Source organism: Sinohyriopsis cumingii, chromosome 14, assembly GCF_028554795.1.
Source record: "Sinohyriopsis cumingii isolate HCF-2022 chromosome 14, ASM2855479v2, whole genome shotgun sequence".
NCBI classification, from domain to species: domain Eukaryota; kingdom Metazoa; phylum Mollusca; class Bivalvia; order Unionida; family Unionidae; genus Sinohyriopsis; species Sinohyriopsis cumingii.
The window spans coordinates 25787970-25810093 of NC_142974.1; the positions used below are offsets into that span (position 1 = coordinate 25787970).

The window sequence follows — 22124 nt, forward strand, 5'->3', positions numbered from 1 at the left end:
CTGGCCGTTTTATCACGATGGCGCATCGCGGCATCAAGATAGCCTCGTTGAATGTTTGCATTTTTCCAGTTTGATCTTGAAAATTCAAACGCTCGTTTGAGTTAACGCCACCAAAAAGCAGGTTGTTAAACTCATCGAGGTCCGCCTTGCTGACAAACCTGGTCAGATTTATATCAGTTTTGCGCTGTGTCGCTGCGTTTCCGTCTGTAATGTCAGCAGACATTTTGTATTCATTAGGCATAGTTTCTAAGTGACGTTATCTTTGACAACGCGAAATCGACAATCACATGAGGGTTCGTAAATACCCAAGTGCACACAGCTCTCTAAACGGCGATATGTCTGCATCTTGGGCCGATGATCCGAGTTTTCAACGGTGGGATAGAATATAACAGCGTTAAACATTGCTGTTGCCGAGGGGCATCCTGGAAAATCCACAATGTAAATAATCAACGACTTTACGTGGCGGTGCAAGACGAGTCAAAAAGCAAATGATGTTCAGGTTTTACCAAATAGGATACACAGGTACTGTTGACAAATCCAAGTTTACGATGTCGGCGAATCATCCAGTCAAGTTCATCCCGCATAAAGACGTTCGGCAATTCAAATTTAAAAGAACTGTTTGAAAAATAATGTTAAACCCAAAACAAGAACAACAACAAAAACAACATTTTATAACTCACTGCAAATCATTACCCATGTATTTTCATAATCCAATCAAATTTCAACAGCGAGTAAAAAATAGTGGAATTTTAAATTTTTAAGCTCACTAAAAAACAACAGTGTATTTGAGCCCTTAATATTGATGTAAAAATCAAATTAAACGAAATTAAACTGTAAGCCATGAACAGCGCAACATTTGTTTGAGAATTCCCAATCAAAGTCAATATTAACTAGACAGCCACCCGTACAACTATGATTCTCTTTTTTTTAATATTTTTTTACAATTGTGGTTCAAAATAAGGATTTTCCTGAGTAGTGGTGAATTATTACATGTACGGATATATAGATATACAGTGTTGTCCTTGTTCTATTTGAACAGGGAACTGGTATATGACTAAACTAGATGGAACCATGGCCTCTCGTTATCTGCAAATTTAATACAGGACGTATTCCAGAATCTGCTTTACATTGTAGGTGCATGTATGAGCCAAATGTAATTGACCCCATACTTTTTAATTTTATTATTACTTTTACCTTAAGAGCAATAATACACTGCCTAAAGATCGCAAGAAGTGTTCTCCGAAAAGAATTTACCGCATTTCCTATGCGTCTAAGAACAAATATTACATTGCATCGATTATTAGTCATGGGAAATCACCATGTTTGTGCTCGCGTTCGTTTATCCAGTTGAGCAGGTAAAGTGCATACAGACATCTTAATCTTCTAATTTAAACTACTGCGTCTGGTTGGCATCATAATGAAATGATTTTTGATATGCCTTGCGAGTTTAGTAGTGAAAACGTTTAAGTGATATGCACACGATTGGATTTGCCAAGAAAAGTTATATTTCCCAGGGAAGGCTAAAATATTATTGTTGGATTGGTTGGGGAGTAGTTGGTGTGAAAGGGTGTAAAATTATAGAGGAATAGACAAGGCGTGTGTGTGATATAACCCCTCGTGGTGCAAAATGAACAAACCTTTGTAAGTCAGGGTTTTAAAAAAAATAGGTCCGGTCTGACATCAAACATTGCAATCATATGCCATGTTGGAAATCTGATTATAATTAATAGTCTTGAATGGATGGCCATATCCTCATGAGGACTGCATCAAAATATCTCGTATGATGTCTAATATATCGAATATGAAAATACTTCTTATGCTGTCTAGCTAGTCCTACGTAAAAAAAAAACATGATGCAGATCTGTCATTCAATTTTAATTTGGTTTGATTTATTTATTCAAATTATTATTCACTAGAATTACAGTGTTCAACAATATTCTTGGACTTTAACATTAATTTGGAATTATAGAGAATTCAGTCAAGGACATTTTGGATTATACTATCGAGATACACGAAAAGACAGTTAATACATTACAAGTCATTGCAGATTAGCATATTCGAGACTACAGGCACACAAACACATTCCATTTAATAATGAAACTTATTTGGAACACCACTGGAATTTAATTTTGCGGCTATTTGGAATTTAATTCATAATACTGTGAAAGATTTTTATACAAATTTTCACATTTTACGAAACGTGTTGGTTTTCATTCTTTTCTGTAACTTAGTTTAAGACCACAGAGTACTCACATTATGAAATCCTAGTATTTGTCGCTATACGTTTTCTGCTCTTTGGGGGATAACAGGCCAGGTCTGTCGTGTGCAAGTTCCGCCTTTTAATTTCACTTATATCTGCCTACGAAGGTACATATCAGGCCAGGTACTGTACCTGTCCTTTTTCTTTACACATCCTTAACGTCTGCCATTGTCGAGATAATGGGTCAGATCCGGTACCTGACCCTCTTTTTTAACCTTTTCCTGGCACCACTTGAGCTCACACAACACGAGGTTCCTGTGAATTTGTAGTTTTTTATATCATTGCATTAACTTAACATATCAATGTATCCTCATTCTTACTTATTATACACAAGTAAGCTTGTCTTTTTGAACAGGTTTTAATATATTTTGTTATCTGCACATCTTGGGAGATTACAGGTCAGGTCCCGTACCCGTCCCTTTCCATCAGTACTTTTGTTATTGGCCTATCTTGGTAGATAACGGGTAACGTCCCTTACCTGCCAGCCACTCCCTCCTAGGTTGTATTATTCCACGTGTGCCGTTTTGTTGATGAATAAAATTACCGGACAACCATACTTGCCTGGACATTATACAGCCTACACATTATGCATTCTTTATGCATATATATTAGTGTAGACGAAACCAAAGTGTAAATATAACTTTAATAAATGCATACATATTTGGTATTCACATCTAGTTGGCGTTTGAGTATAATTGCTGCCATATCTTTATACGGCTATCAATCACCGATTGACTATAATTATACTAAACTAAACTGATGGCATATAGAACTCCTAAGCAGATGTCCTGATACGGAGAACATCAATCATTGATGTTTTCCATTGTTAGCTCTATTTTCCACTTCATCTTTGAGTCACGCTGTTGTTCATGCAGCTTGCCATATGTTACAGTTTGTACAACCACCTTTCACGATATCGATCACACATTTGCCTATGTTTAATGAGCAAATAATTAAAGATTGTTGTTTTGTTCCTCGTTCTATTGTATTTATCAGATGTATTTTGTATCTTGATGTGTATACGTATAGCATGCAGTCGTGGTAGTATGTAGAATATTATTTTCCAAGGTAGGGTGGTGTAAGGCGGAAATCGATTCAGGCCACAATCGTTGTCAGGGCTACACAGGTAGAAAAGCAGACTACTTGACTTGTATGGGCCTTTGTTATGGCGGTCTCAGCTAACAAATGTTTTGGGTTTCATGATTAAAAAGTTAACATTCAGGCAGGCTGGTATAATCTTGTCAGCTACCATTGTTTCAGAGGTATAATTCACTATGTAATTTCAACTAAGTAGTTTTGCTCGCATACATGGCACCTAGGTTTCTTATTTTCATCTATTACAAACTTCATCGTGAAAATATGACGACAAATTAGAACTTTATTTAGCTTTATTAAAAACTGCTTTGTTACATATTCGGCCATGGTATACACTTTTAAGATCAAGCTCTAGTCAGTTTTTCATTGCGTATGTATGTATGTATGACTGACTGACTGACTGACTGACTGACTTTATTTCCTCTTCAACAGAGATTACATCAGATTAATCAAATTCAGGATAATACAAGATCATAAAATACAACAGAAAAGTGACAAAAATACAATAGTAATACTGTGTCAGCTATCGTATTAACAAAACGAAATATCTCAATACTTGCAATTATGCAAATCTGCAATCATTTGGCGGAGCATGGCACTGATCTTTTAACAGTTGCTTGATGATGATAATATGTCGAAAAGTTAATACGTCTATATTGTTACGTGCTTAACATTAAGTTCGAGATAGCAACGAAAAGGAAATGAAAAACTTATAACAGTGTAATTCTATATGTAGTTCTTTTCATATGACACATGTATTTATGCATATATATACTTGTTTGCGCGTATGCGTGCGTGCATGCATTTATCTATGACTGACCGTCTAAATGACTTAATTACCTCTTCAACAAAGATTATATCAGGTTACTAAGATACATGTTATACGTATCATAAGATTATGAGACACAGTATAGACGAGAACGCAAGCATGATATATACATCGTCAACTAATGCATTTATAAAATGAGATATATAAATACAGAAAACCATATACAAATCTCTAGGAAATATACATAAACAAATACATAAACACACACACACACACATATGTATGTATGTATGTATGTATGTATGTATGTATGTATGTATGTACACATAAAAAACGTCCGTCACAAAGAGTAGAAGTACAAAATATTTTAGCCTTATGACTTCACACCAGACAGTTTCTTCAGGAAACAACGTACATAATCGTTCAAAAACACACTTTTACTGAAACAAAGCCACGTTAATGACATGAACGAGTATATATTGTTTTGCCTGGACCCAGCGTGATGAACAATGTATAAATGACATTACTCTCTTGTGGGGTTTTCGTTGTCTCCATCCGCATTTAAAACTTTGCAGTTGAAGCATATGTTTTGATGTACCGTAAATTACAGACACGCGCAAATACATATGCACATAATAATGATACTACTACTACTACTACTACTACTCACCACATAAAATATTACGACTTTTGAGTTCGTTAACAAAACCTGAAGATATTTTTTAGAGTTCTCCTATTACGATTCGAACATTGTACCATATGCTGCCCAAACAACATTAAAGTAAACGGGTTTTATTTATGTTATGCAATACTCGCTATATTCACTTTTTTTATTTATGTTATGCAATACTCGCTATATTCACTACGTGACCTGAACTTGTTTGACGGCCATTGGCTATTATATATCCTGGTGAAGTGCAAATTAGCCCATTGCCAGTTCATCAAGGCCTAACGATTGTTTCTGTACCTGGACGTCTAATTACTCCAGACAAAAGAGGTTTAAGGTAGGATTATTAAAACACAAAACAATTCGTATGATTGAGTTTATATATATATATATATATATATATATATATATATATATATATATATATATATATATATATATATGGGGTCGTCCATCAATTATATCAACAAAATAGGGGGAGGGGGTTTCAAGAAGTTTGACAATTGTTGACATGGGGAGGGGGGAGTTCAAGATAAATTGACGCCAACAATGTTATTTTTTTACAATAAATTTAATAAATCAAAAAAATAGGAAATTAGTCGGTGCGTTGGTATGGCACACACTCGCTCGCCCGTCAACAGCCCACCAGTTTAATCCTGAACCGGTTGAGCTCTTGCCAAGGAAGTCTAGGAAGCTAGAATATAAACTCTCGATTTTTTCATGAATTTAAAGTGTTATAGTCAATTTGAAATCTGTTAAACAAGTTAAAAAAATGTATTAAAATTTATTTGTTAACCTTTTAATTTCCATAATTCTATTTTTAGCATAAAAGCCAGCCGTATAAAATATTGTTAGTTGGGGGGGGGTAAAATTTTATTAGGGGAGTCACTGAAAGTTTGATAGTTGTTGATAAGGGGAGGAGGGGGGTAAATAATTGCCTAAAAATTGTTGACATAATCAATGGACGTCCACTATATAATTAGAAGACACTAATTAACATTGTCTTCAGATAACTATATACTACACGAATAATTGGGAATTTCGCAACAGGTATCTAACCTTATTGGCACTCATTTTTACAAGGTGGTTAGGTTTCAAAATAAATAGGTAAAATAACACCAAGAGGTCGCTGTCATTAAGTGTTTTAGGCATTGGACTCGTTTTCCGAAGTTTAGGGTTTGAATCAATCAAAAAATCAGCCCGCATAGAGTACTAATTTGTGATCGTGGGCAAGGCACTTGGCTCTACTAGTCTCGATACGATATGTCCTATATGATACTGATGTGCCACAGAAAAGAAGAAAAAGAGGCAAGCACAACAACAACTAAAAAAGTAAAGCAAACCCAAAACACAGCAAACAAAGAAACAAAAAAAACCCCCACAAAAAAACCAAACAAAACAAATAAAAGCTTTAAATAATACTTTTTATATGGGAGTCATTGAATATATCTGTATGTACACAAACACAGGTAGTACGGACGATTGCTTTATTATTTTTTTTCGTTAAACAACACTACGTTTTCTTGTTTGTATTACATTATAAGTGCTTCTAGAGTGCTTCAAAAGTATTAGTAATACACAATTTACAGAGATAACTTATAAAAATAACGACATTAATACAACAAATATATGTATACGTTCTTCCAGTAATATTATTTTCACCTACTGAATTAATACATAGTTCTAGAGAGCTTAGAACAATTACCGTAACAATTATTATTATTATTATTATAATAGGCGAAAGTAAAGGGTTGGGTTTAATTGTTGATATAATACACAGTATGTTTACATATACTTTAGACAATGAGTTATAATATAATTTTCCAGTATAAGAATACTGGATATTTAAGAAATCATTGAAAATGTTATATTTTTGTTTTCAGTTTGTTCATTGTGCTATGGTATAATATAGTTATTATGTGCAATATGTCTCTATAGTAGAAACAGGAAACCGAGTGCCTTAAACAGGCTTTGTTTCATTGTAGTTGGCGCTCAAGGAGTTTCTACAAATAATATGATATTAATCAGGATAAAAACGGAATACATTTTTAAGAACTGTACATAAATGTGCATTCAGATGTACAAACTATTCTTGAAGTTTGAATGTGAAGTCTGAAATATATGATTATTTGGGAAATTATGTTAGTGATTACATACTTATTTCAATCTTATTTCAATCTGTCAGCAGGATATTCACCCACCCAAGAAAAATACGAAACTGAAAATACGAGACTGTCTAAAAGCTACACATATATGAGCTTATAACTAAATTGCAAAATAGATCAGTACACATTATATAAAACCTCGCTATTAGTATGTGTAGGAAAATCATAATATCTCAATGTACACTTCTTTGAAATATGAATAAAAATTCACAAAGATTAGGTAGATTCAGCATCATTAGAAATGCATTGGTTTTACTCCAAAAATATGCTGTGCTAAGGCAACATATATATCCACTTAAACCTGCAATTGTAAAAATAAAAGGATGAAGCGCTCGCTGAAACTGTAATTAGGTTTGAGAAGCCATAATTTTAAAAATTTATATCAGTATGTTAATGGTAATTACAACATATTCTACTTTTGTACGGGGTGTGCCAACTAGATTTGTCAAGACATAACAAATATGAGGAAAGCAAAGAAATGAAAATAATATTAATTTTATTATTTTTTCAGTTCATTTGACGCATAACATTTTGGTAGTCTCGCATACTATGTATACTCATTGTCACTTCAACTTAAGGTCGAGACAAATAGAATCTGCTACGATTCCAATACCTTAGTGTTGCTTACTTTCGACATTTGAGCAATGTTTTTCGGATGTACTTCAAAGTGGTATGTACGTAACTTCCAAATAGATCAAAAGGTCTACATTTGTCAAAGACGTAGGTCATACACTTCCGCAGTATCACAGGCACCGTAAGTCACAATGAATCTGTCCGTATCCCTGTAGAAGCAGATCGCGAGCGGATTCTTATTTTCTTTTTTCTTTGATATCAATGTCTTGATGAACCTCCCTTCTGCTGATATCTGCTGGACGCATTGTGAGATATATCCACACAAGTAAACGTTTCCCTCTCTATCAGTGTCGAAACCAGTTGCATTTGTATTGTCTTGGTTCATGTAGGTGAACAGGACATTCCAATTCATATTGTAGGATACAAGTTTGTGCCCACCCTCATACGGTATGTATATGGCTGAATTAGTCTTATCCTGTTTGATGTAAAGAGGTTTAAGAAGTTTCTCAATTTGGTAAGTGTTCCGTCGGACGGTCCTAATCTCCTTTCCATTCATGTTCATTATTAAGACACTATGTTCATCTTCATATGTAGTCATCACCAATTGGTCCTTCAATATTGCTATACCCCAACACCGAAGCCTCGTTCTGATCTCCCTTATCTTCGATATTTTGTCGCTGATTCCGACGATCTGGATTGTTTTCTGATCTGGAATTGTCACTGCCACATCGGTGTCAGATAACAAGCAGGCAGACCATGGTCGTCCTTGCAATATCATACTCATTTGACATTTATAATCCTGTCTGTATACCTTAATTTTGGAATTCATAAAGTCAATTAGCAGCATTTTGTTATTCTTCAAGTGCAAAATGTCTGTTATGTGACTCACACTGGTATCTCCTGATGCTTCAACGTTTAGCTCTGACACCTTTACGGCTTTCCGTTCGTTTAGTGTGCTTCTGACAGGTCCACTCATGCTAATGGTCCTAAAATTTGTTTCACAAACGTGGGGACAAGGTGAAGAATCGAAATCGTTGCAAACCAAATTAATCGTTCCAAATTCGCACATGTTTGTCACAAATGCCTGAACAGTTTTATCAACTGCCAAACGTATTTTAACTTCTTTAATGCACTTTTGATATTCAGATATGGCCGTCAAGTACCTATGCTGATTTTGATCCAAATTGTGCAGCATAATGGCTTTCTGGGCATCTGACCCGTGGAGTATAACCAGTTCAAGCTGGGCCCGATCACTGTCGATAGCGGTTAGCAAACTATGCCCCATGCTTTCTTGGTTTTCAAGGATTAAATTTTGAGTTTTGCAATTACTTTCTAGAGATGTAATGACATCATCTTCAAGTTTCTGTAACGTTGCAATCAGCTGGGCTTTTAGGGAGTGAATATTTTGCAAAATGTTGGCCTTATCCTTTTGGATGGTTTCAGCGTTTACCTTGATCATGTTTGTTATTGGTTTTAAATGTTTCTGAAACTTGTATAGGTTAGCTCCCATTTCTTTTGAAACTCTTTTGGAATCAAATGATTTCAGCATGTCCTCGATCAAGATAACCCGATCGCATTTTCGATGTTCCAGAAATCCACAAGTATTACAGCACATTATTTTGTGATCACCGCAGAAGAATTTTATACGTTGCCAGAATGTTTGGGGCATACTTCTATGGTGGACAGATTGGGAATCACTAAGTATGGCTCGCTTAGATTTATGATATTATGCCGACTTAATGAAGGGAATCCGTCGTGGTATTGTTTGGATGTCATGCACATAGATTGGTCACAGTCCTTACAAAAATATGTTGACAATGATTGTTTTCCCTGCTTTGCACACTTTTGACAGAATTCCCGTGCGTTGTTTCCTACAGATACGTCTAATATCGAAGATACAATGCTGTTCACAGGTAATGATTCTGCCCACTGTTCTACACTTATATTAGGATCAGATAATAATGTATCCGTTCTGCACACCGGACATGGGAAACATGCCCGCTGAGTTCCCAAGTGGGTCACCTTGTTGTTTATATGTGACTGTAGACATGAAGCGCAATATGTATGTCCACAAGGGAGAAATTTGGGTCTTTTGAATGTCTCCACACAGATAGGACACTGTAAAATTTGAGCAAATCGTGCCTCTGCTTGCAAAGCGGTCGCCATTTTGCCTTAGCTTAGTCATCAATTTATTTTCTGCATGCCTTCTTCCTGGTTGTGTCTACCCTACTTGACGGTATATATTGCTATAAATATTTAAGACACAGCCAGGTAAGACCAGCGTAATGTCCCAGATAATAAACCTGCATTGATTCAAGCGAAATTTTAGATACGTAGAGCAGGCTTACGGTTGCGTGTAAAAATAAGCCTGATTGTCTGACAGTAACAAAGGAACGATAATGTTCGGTGTGTACATTAACCTAACTTTTAATCTGGAGATAAAGAAAACGTCCTTTGTATTTCATTCTTTTTAAATTTAACACAGGTATTAAAAGGGTTCTTACCCTGACTCGGTAGAAAGGACTGATTGTGTTTTTCATGTAATACATATCCCGTGTTTATACACACAATCTTTTTAATATTGTTCAATGAATTAGGTGTTTTAATGCTTGATGAATGATAATGCGCAACCCTCTGAAAAATCTCCATTTGGTAACCAGTGCTATATCTATATATATTATGCGCACTTGCGTCATTCACCCGTCTGCATTGTAGATATGGTGATTTATGTTTATCGCTGAAATGCTAAACAAAGTGTATGGTACGTATTAGTGGATTTAAACTGCAGGATATCCAGGTAGCTTTATCCTTAAAGCTCAAATGGAACATACGTGTTGGATCAATAGGTAATCCGTTCTCTTACACCCTACTTATTGAATACACAAACTCTGCTTTCAAGCACATTTCAGGGCAAATTGTACAGAATAACAGTACTTAAATAATTGAAATCTACACAGAAAATGAATTAATTGACAGGTACTTTCAAAATCTCTGTTTCATGTTTTAATTTTATTCAAGAAATTATTAATACATTGAACATAAAGGGCATAATTCAAGCATCAAATTTTAAGAAAACGAAGATTCGGTCCCTTTCTAACATGCTGACTAGATTTGTTAATATTTATTTGAATATTTTTAACAAAACAATTCTAAAAAATAGAGCCCTTCTTTCGCTCCTTATTTGCTACTTGAAAAGTCGCAAAATTTAAAACGGGAACAAGCATTCCTTGTGTGTGGCCTAGTGATGAAAAATTCGCATTGACGTTGTAATAAAGATGAATTCTTTAAAATTTGCATCCAAATCAAAAACAGCCGATGCTCTATGTGTTTCATCTACCTTTCTATTGAAAATGTTTAACAGTTTTACCCTCCGATATACAAAGCAATTTCGATTCCTTCGTAATATTCGTATACAAACAGAATGTTCCTCTTTTTCAGTTGTTCCTTAAACAATATGTAAACCAAAATTTCCGCTGACCATATTTTTGAAATTTTGATGCAAAAATGGATTTTGGGTAAGGTTGGAAATTTACAGGATTTACATTGTGGAATGTCATTTCTCTTTTTCATCCTTCTTTAGCTTTGAACGAGAGCGGAGATTTTCTTGGGGCTTTTGTTTAGGGTCGTCGTGCCCAGAACTCAGCACTTTGTGGCAGTTAGCACACTCATTTGAAGTTCAAATGTACAGTGAGGGTAAGCGTCCCTTTTTGATCATGACGTAACGCTTCATTACCTTGTATGGGATTTTGAAACTATCAATAGATGATGTTAGAGGCAAAATACTTGGTCTCTCTTTCTCTATCTCTGTCTCTTTCTATCTCATTTGGTCTGTGTCACTTCGCACACCTTTTTCATCTGCGAACTCATTGTCAAACATTCTCTGGAAAACTGCGTTGTTAACCGCAAGGTATACACCTTGAAAAACCTTTAAACTCCAAATCGCTAAATACGTTACTCCCATCATTATCTCCAGCGGCAAAATCGTCCATTTTCAGCCAATATGACCGTATGTTATAGGATTACTAACATGTGTTGGCATTTTGAATAATTTAACTTATATATCATTAATCATTCCAATATACGCTTAGGTTTTTGATACGGAATCACAGACTGTACATCTATATCAAACTCCACACTTGCCATGCAAGACTAAATGGGTAAGTAATACAAACGAAGAGCGTGCATGTATCACTATGCTCATGTGATCATGTCAGTCATTTTTGCACAGTTAATCGGACGAAGTATCATTTAGTGTTTATCTTTAATTACGGGACGTAGAGATGGACCAATTCAGTCTGACACTGAACTGCGTTCAACTGATAGATATATTGCAGCCATCTATGTTTGCTTAGCTCATTTGTTCAGCAATATGTCGGCCTTACTCTCTACTGTCTGGTGAACACGGAATATATTTGGTCTCACACTCAAACATTAGGTGGGACATATAATCTTGAAGATGGAATCAGGCCACATTTTGAACTTCCAGTTCAGTACCCAGGAATGTAACCCTCGTCTATTTTTAGAGAATGTTTTCCTCTATCAATCTGATGGTGATTTAAGAGTTAGATTTAGGCATTATTGGTATGATTTTAAAGGTGATTGTTTATTATTTAGAAATATGAGCATATATTGTGGTTCTCACTGTGTGCATAGTGATTATTTAGGCATTGTTGATGATTCGGAATATTGTTATCTATTGCACCTTGCTTTGTTTACAGTACAGCTTTTCAAACAACTGTCGGATAATCTGACAAGAACTCCACCGTGACGTTATCTTTAAATGTATTTTAGATTTACAGATGATTTATTATAACACGGACACAGCGAAAAGTTCATTACTGATAAAAAAATGCAGCGACTATTCAGGAAAATTAATTTTGATCCGAGTCCTGTCAGCGTCTGTTGATTTAAGTTTAAATTGGTATCAAACGTTTACATGAAATTTTAACATCCTGTGCATATTTACTGTAAAATTAGACCAATACCCGTAAATAACAAACTAATGTATACGAATGTAATTAATTTTTAAACAAATGTTAAAGATTAAATTTTGTGCCCCAAAAACTCGCATACATATTATCTGTTGGAGATGATGCTCATTATTATTAACAGTAATGTATTCCTATTCCACATGCAAGTTCCAGGGGAGGCATTGTTTGAAAGCCTATCAGAGAAAATATTTTTAAATTCTGTGCCACCACTCAATAGTGACCGTGTACTAATGACAGGATCAAAAATGTTTTAATGCCTATTGTCATATAGGGACCATGAGATAAACATATGGAAAAAGAAAGCTGTCCACAGACTGCACTTAGTGGTAAAGATGGGATGTCTGAACATTCTAAAAGAATTCGGTGTATAGCATTTATGTCACAATAGTTTGTGTGTATATGTTGATCAAATGATTCAATATTCTTGCTCAATCAACAACAGTAGGCAGTGCTGCAAATTGTATGGGCATTGTATTTGTCATGGAGATTTTCCAGACTGCATAATAAATTTGAAATTTTGATATGGAATATTACGGATATCATGATATGCCCTGTCCATCCACCAAGTTGATTGACCCATGTCTGGCTTACTGTTTGTATGGATGAAATGGATGAGATTATTGATTTATTGATGTCATTCATGCATTGATAATTATGTTGAGTAAGAATAATAGAAGAAAGAGGGTGGTTTTTTATTATACTATATCATGATAATATGACAGCTATATCATTCCTTCATTGCTTACTTGCTTCCTTCCTCCCTTACTTGCTTGCTTCCTTGCTTCCTTCTTTCCTTTCTTCATTCCTTCCTTGCCTGCTTGTTTCCTTCCTTACTTCATTCCGTCAAACATTTCAATTTATGTTAGAATGTTTTTTAAAGGTCTTTTTTTGGTATTTTTTATTTCTTTATTTATGTCTTTATATTGTCAGAAAACTGTTTCAACCTCTCCCAAGGTCTGATTAGGTGGTTGTAAGTAACAAAATTGCACATAACATGCGTGGTGTTACATACGGATTTCCCCACGACAAGTTTCCTTTTTGTATCATATGTTTTCATTGTGTTTTGAGCAATTCTTTTGCACATGGATTTAGATCATCTTTTCTGTGCAAGTGGCACCAGCTAATCCTGTTCATAAGAGTGATCGCCCTTGGAGTCCAGCAGTCCTTTTCAGTATTCAGACTTCATGTTGCCACGCCGAGTTCTGTACCTAAGATGAGCCTGTATCATGTTTCGTCGAATGGCCAGGATATAATGCCTATTTTGTGGACGCTTCTGATAAAACTGACTGTAAGTATAGTCTTTATCCATTTACTCCAGTGATGTCAGTGTCCTCGGTGAAAATATACCTCCCAAGCGTTTTACTTTTGTTTGCAGTGATGATCCCAGTTTGTTATTGAGTCTGTGTCTTTTTGAATGCACTATTGCATCACAGTTTTGTGCATAAGTAATATCTTGGGTAACGAAACACTTACTTTTTTGTTGTTGATTCGTTTGAAGATCAAACTGCTGCGGGCTTTAATAACTTGTCTGGGAATATTCCATTGCAGACTTTTCCTTCTTTTGTTCCTCTTCAAGAAATATGTTTTCACTAAATATTTCAAAATTACACCGTTTGAAATGTGAACAACCCAAAATGAAAGGGCTTCCAAGAGTCGTTCTACTTGCCACATTGAATGTAGAATGTTGTGCACATTTTGAAAGCCAGCAGCAGCTTGTGTATCTCCATCTGTTGCTGCATGTCTAATGAGAATCCCGTTCAGCACAAACTCTTTACATATTTCTTTTGCTATTTCATACTCGGAAAGTGGTGCAACTTTTGACAGAGTTGTTGTGCTGTCAACATGGCCTCTGGGACAATGCACATCAAAACCTTTACCTTTCATCCATGATCCAGTACAAAACAGTTTGTTGTCTACTGCAGTCTCTACAATGTATTGCTTTTCTGTAGCAGTTTCAACTGCAATTCCAACAGCTTGAGATGAACTTTCACCAAGGTTATGTTCATGTTCAAACCTAATGGCATTGTATATTGCATCAAAAGCGACATTTATTTGGACGGGATCCTCCACACCACCCATGACATAAAATTGTATTTGGCCAAGGCTTATTTGGTTTTACATCTTTGTACAACTTATCCTGTGGTATATTAAAGCTTTAGTTTTTATACATCAAGGCTCCATTTTCTTTCACTAGCAATTTGGAACTCAAATATTGTAATGATTACCATGGCGATGAATTATGTTGTTCCACATTTCAATATTGTTTAAATAATACCATTCGTGTCCCATCATGCTAATTCTCTTCTGTCTCTTTCAGTTCCGATTTCGCTTTGGATGATGGCCGTATAATTCTAGTAAGCCCAGATGTGCCTTTATAGACTGGTACAAGAACTGACTGGAAACACCCCATTAGTAGGCTTCATCACTGCTGTGATAGATAAGTGGTCTGCATCCGTTCTTCTGCTCACTTGAACAGATGCATTACTGGAATTTGGTAGAGTATTATCAGTCAAACATCTGACCCGTTTGTTATGTGCTATATTTCCAGGTTTAAAAAAGTGTTCTTCTTCTTGGTGTACCTTACTTTGATTAATAATCCTAACTAGCCTATTTAGATACTACTAGATTTTAGGTGTTATCTATTATTGACAGACCCTGGTTTAATTACTTCATATCTGATAAGGAACATCATTAATGTTCATGATAAAGGAATAACGACATGCTGCCAAAGAACACAATTTATCAACTTCAGTTTTTAAATTCTCATGAAAATTCAAGATTTGTGTTAGTAATAAAAACTAATTACAGGTATCTGAAGTGTTTATCTTGATTGTCATATTAAACACACCCACACCCACCCACCCTCACCCCCACATACAAACAAGCATACACAAACATAAACACACGCACACACACAACATCTTGTGGTAGCTTAGAGTGTAAGCAAAGAAGAATAAATCCTACAAAAAGCCCTCTCGCACACCTTATGTACCATCCAACAACCCACACGCACTCTATCCAAAACATCTTGTGTTATCTTAGAGCGTAATGTCAGAAACATAATATCCAAGACATCAACTATACCATCCGCCCCCCCCATACACACACTATCCAAAACACTCTGTGTTAGCTTAGAGTGTGTGAGAAGGAGAATTAATCTCGCTAATATAGTTGTCAAAAGATCATATATATCATTACACACACTATGAAAAACACATTGTGTTAGCTAATATCAGGAAATGAGATCTGACAAACATACAATAACACCCTACCTATATCACCCATAATACCATGCACACTAACCATAACGCAATTAATTAGTTTAGAGTGTAAGAGAAGTGAATAGAAGCTCACAAACACACAATTAAGCACCATCTATACCATCCAACATAGCATAGACCTTATCCAAAGTGCCTCGAGTTAGCTTAGATTTAAAGCAAGCAACAAATCAAACCTCTCAAACATACTATTCATCACGGCAATTCCACTCAATATCCCATACACACGGGCTTAAGCTTCTTGATGTGAGCATAGAATGCAAACAAAAGAGATACAATCTGACAAATGTATTATCCACTACACCAACTATACCATCCAATACAGAATACACACAAACAAAAACGCCTTGGTTTAGCACATAATTTCAACAAGGAAATGAAATCGCACAGATATAATATACATCACACCAACTATACCACCATCACAAAATACACAATCCAAAACGCCTTTAGTTGGCCTATAATTTAATAGAAATAAATGAAATCTCACAACTATACTATCCATCTTACCAACTGTACCATCCCAGACCCCAACCACGCAATCCAAGGCGCCTTATGTAGTCTCTACACACCAACAATTAGACCGAAAATGGGAAGGTGTTAAACAAACTACGTGCAATGCAACAAACATGCTATCCATTACATCATATGCACGATTCAATACCAATACATACACTAAACTAAACTTCTTGTGTCAGCTTAGATTTCAAAAGAAGATGAAGAAATCTCACAAACTTACTATCCAAAAATACCTATAACATCCAACACACACACACAAGCACAGACAGACAGTCAGACAGATAGATTCTGTCTCTAAATCGTCTTGTGTGGACCCCGCACACCAACTTGTAGACCGAACAGCGAATGTTTTGAAATAAACTATATGTAATGCTACAAATATGCTATCCATCACATCGCCTCTAACATACAAGACTACAACCCATACACTATCCAAAACGCGTTGTGTTAGCAAAGGCGTTCTGGATAGTGTGTATGTGATATTCATATGGAAACGTTGTCCAAATGTCGTGAAGACACTCAGTATGAATTATCATTAATTGGCGATAGGTTAGAGGAGGCATATTCAATGTTTCATTTATATTTGTAAGGCTTGAATTTACCTCTTGAGTCAGCACGACAAAAGCTAATTAGATAGATATATGTAATCAAATTACATATACGGGTTTTAGGGTTAAAGTGGCGTTTCTAACTAATGTCTAAGAAACAGAATCTCATGTGTCGGATTCAAATATCCGCACGATACTCTCAAATGTAATAATGACTGGTGTTTTGAATTAGATACACGCTTCGTCCTAAATCTATAATTTGTACTTTATTTGATGATGACAGCTTTTGGAGAAATATGTATCTGGATTTACATTTTCGAAATAATATTTGAAGTTTTCCAATGTATACAGTATAGTAGCAGTTATGTAATTATAATGTTTTGGTTTTGCATTAATATGTAAATTTGACACCGATTTTTTGTTTATCATTACCTAATGTTACTTAACATTTCTTGAAGCATTTCCTTGTTATGAATAAATTGAATATGCCAACAAATACTTATGGCTTGAATAAGGTGTGTGTATGTGTGCTTGTGTGTGTGTGTGTGTGTGTGATGCTATGTACTCTCAATAAATTTCTGGATGTATATATGTCAACATTTTAAGAGTTTAAAATCACGGTTCACTTTCAAGTCTCCAGTATACTTCCAAAAAAACCCCACAACAATCATGTATAATCCAAAATAAATCTTAATTATCATATTTTAAGTTATAATTTCTTGTATTCAATAATGTCTAAAAGCAAATTATTTCTAGCTATGAAAATCTGGTAAACAATTACAGATGGATTCACTTGGTGTTTGTGAAAAATACCATTTTATTATTGTTACATCCTAATAATGTCCTATTTATCTCACTTGCTGGACAGTCATGTCACACAAAGCAGGCTGGGAGATCCCAATATTGTAATATGTTTTGGACATTAATCACACAAGGCTGTTTGCAAATAATGACCTATATATTTCACTAGCTGGACAGTAGTGCAACACAAAACAGGATGGAATGCCCAAAAATGTCCGATATATCTCAATTGCTGGACAGTAATGCCACACAAAGCAGGCTTGGAGATCCGAACAATGACTTATATATCTTACTTATTGGACGTTGATGCCAGCAAGGTTGACAGTGACATCCCTAAAATGTCTTATATATGTCACTTGTTTTTTTAATGATGTTACCGATGATTACAATTACTTTAGACAATATTGCAGATAATATCATCTCCTGATGGGCTATTCATCTCATTACTGCATGTTGACGCCACACAAGGTTGACTGAGACATCTAGATATATCACTTGTTTTTCAATGATGTTACAGATGATTATAATTACTGAAGAATATAACCCATATTTTATCATCTCCTGATTGGCTGTTCATCTAAACAGTTTATTTGCATTACTTGAAAATTATATTGAAAATACAAATAACAAAATAACATTATCAATATGCAAGATCTAGCAAAAGAAGCAATGATGAGAGTTTAATTTTCAAATTTCATACTGTTTAGGAATACATTTCTTATTGTTTTAGAATACATTTCTTACTATTTTAAAATTCATTTATTACTGTTTCAGAATATGGTTCTTATTGGTTAATAATACATTTGTTAATGATTTAGGACAAAATTCTTGCTATTTATGAGAACATAAATTCTAGAGACTTTGTTCTGTCAGATGATAAAGTCTTCATATAATAAGTTGGGGAAATTCTGAATTTTTGAAAGTTCATTTTCTTTTGTGCTGCTTGAATTGCTGGTTCAGACATATCAGATCAAGAAAATCCTTTGAAGAAATAATTCTGTTGTATTTTGTCTCTATTTTGTTTAAAATGTTTGAACTCACATAGAGCTGTTATATCTAGTCAAGGGAGTTAACTTTTGGGACTAAAGAACATATCGATGGACAAATTAAGTTTCTGCAATTACTTGTTCTGGTCAAGTGAGTGAACACAATTGATCTTCGTTAACATACACTCGTTTCAAATACAGCAATTTGGAAATCAAAGATTATAGGTGACGATGACTCTGCGAGTACCTTTAATTATAAGAACATACTGTGTAAGCGAATATGTGAACATTTCAATTAAATTGATAAAGTTTAATGTCAACAGATCACATGGTTAATAAAAATTTCAATTTATAACAACGTTTTGTTGATAATAGTGCGTGTAAATTAGATTTTTAAAGAATATATAATCTGAGTACAAATAAATGAAGCAATTGTTTTATTTAATTGTTTAATTCTGTTTATTTGTCATGGAACATTTTACGTACTCTTATTTCTAATCATGGGCGCTTCAATTTACATGTCAATATATAAAGATAAAATACACGAGATGTGCAAGACATGACAACTGGTATTTTAATAAATGTATTACTGCAAATGAGTCAATGAGAATGGAAATGACTATAATAATAATATTCTGCAGATGATGATTTGATTTATTTTACAATTTGATGCATTTATATAATGATCTAAGCGAACTTACTTAAATAATAATATTAAACTGCTGCTACTCCTCCTCCTCCTCCTCCTACTACTACTACTAACGTTCATGAGAATAATAATATAACCCTATTACGCAATAATTAAGTTGAAGCAAATCCGTTAACAATTTCTCTGCCAAAGTGTGCTACATGAAAGCTGCGCTACTTTGATATCAAATGGAAATAGTTCTTTCGCAAGTAGTTACATAATTTTATGACAAATTTAAAACTCTACTTGTGTGAAACACGTAGCTCATACACTTCCCCGATATCACAGTTACCGTACGTCACAATGAAACTGTCCGTATCCCTGGAGAATATGATACCAAGCGGTTTCATGTTTTCTTCTTTCTTTGATATAAGTATCTTAATCATCTTCCCTTCTGATGATATCTGATGGACACAGTGCGAGTTATATCCACACAGGTAAATGTTTCCTTCTCTATCAATGTCGATACCAGCTGAATTGATAAGGTCCTGATTCTTGTAGGTGAACAGGACATCCCAGGTCATACTGTAGGCGACAAGTTTATGTGCAGTCTCATCCGATATATATATATAGGTGAGTTAGTCGTATCCGCTTTTATAAAGTTAGGTTCCAGATGTTTTCCACTGTGAGTAGTGTCCGTGTGGACGGTCTTGATCTCATTTCCCTGCATATCAAGTATGAGAATAATGTGTCCTCTTGTCGTGATGAGGAACTGGTCCTTTACTACCGCTATACCACAACACTGGAACCTCGTTGTGATCTCTCTCTTCTTTAGCATCCTGTAATTAATCTCGATAATCTGGATTGTTTTCTGAACTGGAATCGTCACGGCCACCTCGTTTCCAGATGACAAGCAAGCAGACCATGGGGGCTCTTGAAATTTCATACTCTCATGACACTTATAATTTTTTCCAAACAGTTTCATTTTGTAATTGCTGCCGTCGACCATTATCATTCTGGCATCCCTTAGGATCAGAATATCAGATATGTGACATACATTCCTATCACTCGATACTTTCACTTTGAACTCTGATATCTTCACGGCTTTCCTTTCCTTTAGTGGACTTATGACTGGCTTGATTTCACTAACTGGTTGAACGTTTGTTTCAAAACCTTCCAAACAAGGTGAACAAAAATCTAAATGTTTGCAAAGAAGTTTTATCTTGCCTAATTCGCTTATGGTATTTATATATGTCGGTAACGTTTCATCAATGTCCAAACTTATCCTGACTTCTTTTATGTCCTTTTGATACTCTGATATGGCCCGAAAGTACCTAGGCTGATTCTGATCCAAATTATGGAGCATAATGACCTTCTGGACCTCTGACCCGTGGGTCATAACGAGCTTAAGCTGGGTCCGATCACTGTCGATAGCAGTTATCAAAGTTTGTCCATTTATGTCTTTGGTTTGAAGATTCAAACTTTCAGATTTGTAATTACTTTCTAGAGATGAGATTACGTCGTCTTCAAGGTTTTGTAACTTTGCAATCACCTGGGCCTTAAGGGAGTGCAAATGCTGCAAAATAGCAGCCTTCTCCTTTTGAATAGTGTCAGAATTTACCTTGATCTTGCGTGTTATTTGTTTCAAATGATTCTGAAACCCACCCAAGTTAGCTTCGATTTCGTTCGTTTTCTTATTTACATCAAACGATTTTAGCATATCCTCTACTGTGATTACTCTTTCGCATTTCCGATGTTCGAGAATTACACAAGTATTGCAGCACAGTGTTTCATGATCACCACAGAAGAATTTGATGCGCTTTTTACTATGTCTATGGCATGCTTCGATAGTGGACATATCAGGGGTTACATAACAAGACTCAACTCCATCACTTACGCTTCTGACATAATGCTGACCCAGTGAAGGAAATCCATCATGGTATTTCTTGCATGACATGCACATAGACTGGGCGCAGTCCTTACAAAAGTATGTTGCCAATGATTCGATTCCCTGCTTTGTACACTGGTCACAGTGGTATCCTGTTTCTGTTCTTACGGAGACCTCTAGCAAAGAAGATACAATGCTGTTGACGGGTAATGATTCCGCCCACTGCTCTATACAGATGTTAGGATCAGATAAGAGTGTATCAGCTCTACACACCGGACAAGGGAAACACGCCTGAGTAGTTCTACTGTAGGTTACCTTATTGTTGATATGTGACTGTATACATGAAGCGCAATATGTGTGTCCACAAGGTAGAACTTTGGGTCTTGTGAAAGTCTCCAAACATATAGGACATTGTAAAACTTGTGAGAATTGTGCCTCTGCTTGTGAAGAGGTAGCCATTTTACTTTAGGTAGTTATATGTTTGCTGTCTACGTGGCCAGGTAGCACATTGTACCTTGTATTATGCCCCACATTACGCTATTTGCTTCTATATTTAGCTAGTACACGACCATGTGTTCTTAGCACACTGTCCTTGATCAATCGATAATTCTGATGTGTTGCTTATGAATACATGGTTTAAATGTATACAGTCAACAGGTGTAAACATGCTTTGAAACGTGTTAAGTTAATTACAGTGCATGTATTTATTAATTAATTATGATAACATAATATATCTTATCACTCGACTATCACTTTGATCAGAGAGCTAAAGTGTTCTGACGGTTGATATGGGTCCGTGGTTGATGTTGAGAATAATGTACCAATTACCAAATTGTGATATCATTTACCACCTATACGTTCGTAGCTGCTTGTTTTGTTACTTACTGTCTTCTGTTAATAAAAATAATACTTTTGCAAGGAAGTGGAGGTTGGCAATGTTATCAGAGGCCTATAAA

General features: G+C 35.3%; 1 protein-coding gene across 1 annotated transcript; it reads right to left on the bottom strand.

Moving 5' to 3' along the window:
• Positions 1-7435: 7435 nt before the first annotated feature.
• LOC149783448 (uncharacterized) lies at positions 7436-21645 on the bottom strand. The gene is made up of 2 exons (XM_089932843.1): positions 19867-21645; positions 7436-9252 (listed from the first exon to the last, which is right to left on the bottom strand). Exons 1-2 carry the CDS (start codon positions 21625-21627, stop codon positions 7669-7671), a joined length of 3345 nt encoding a protein of 1114 aa, XP_089788969.1. The 5' UTR covers positions 21628-21645; the 3' UTR covers positions 7436-7668.
• Between the last annotated feature and the right edge of the window lie 479 nt (positions 21646-22124).

Bases quoted from the DNA above. Each gene is read 5' to 3' on its own strand.
- LOC149783448 (XM_089932843.1), bottom strand. From the start codon at position 21,627: ATGGCTACCTCTTCACAAGCAGAGGCACAATTCTCACAAGTTTTACAA. The intron at 9,253-19,866 runs GTATGACCTGGG...TCGGCATAATAT, and splicing joins ACATAAACTTGTCGCCTACA to CATAAATCTAAGCGAGCCAT.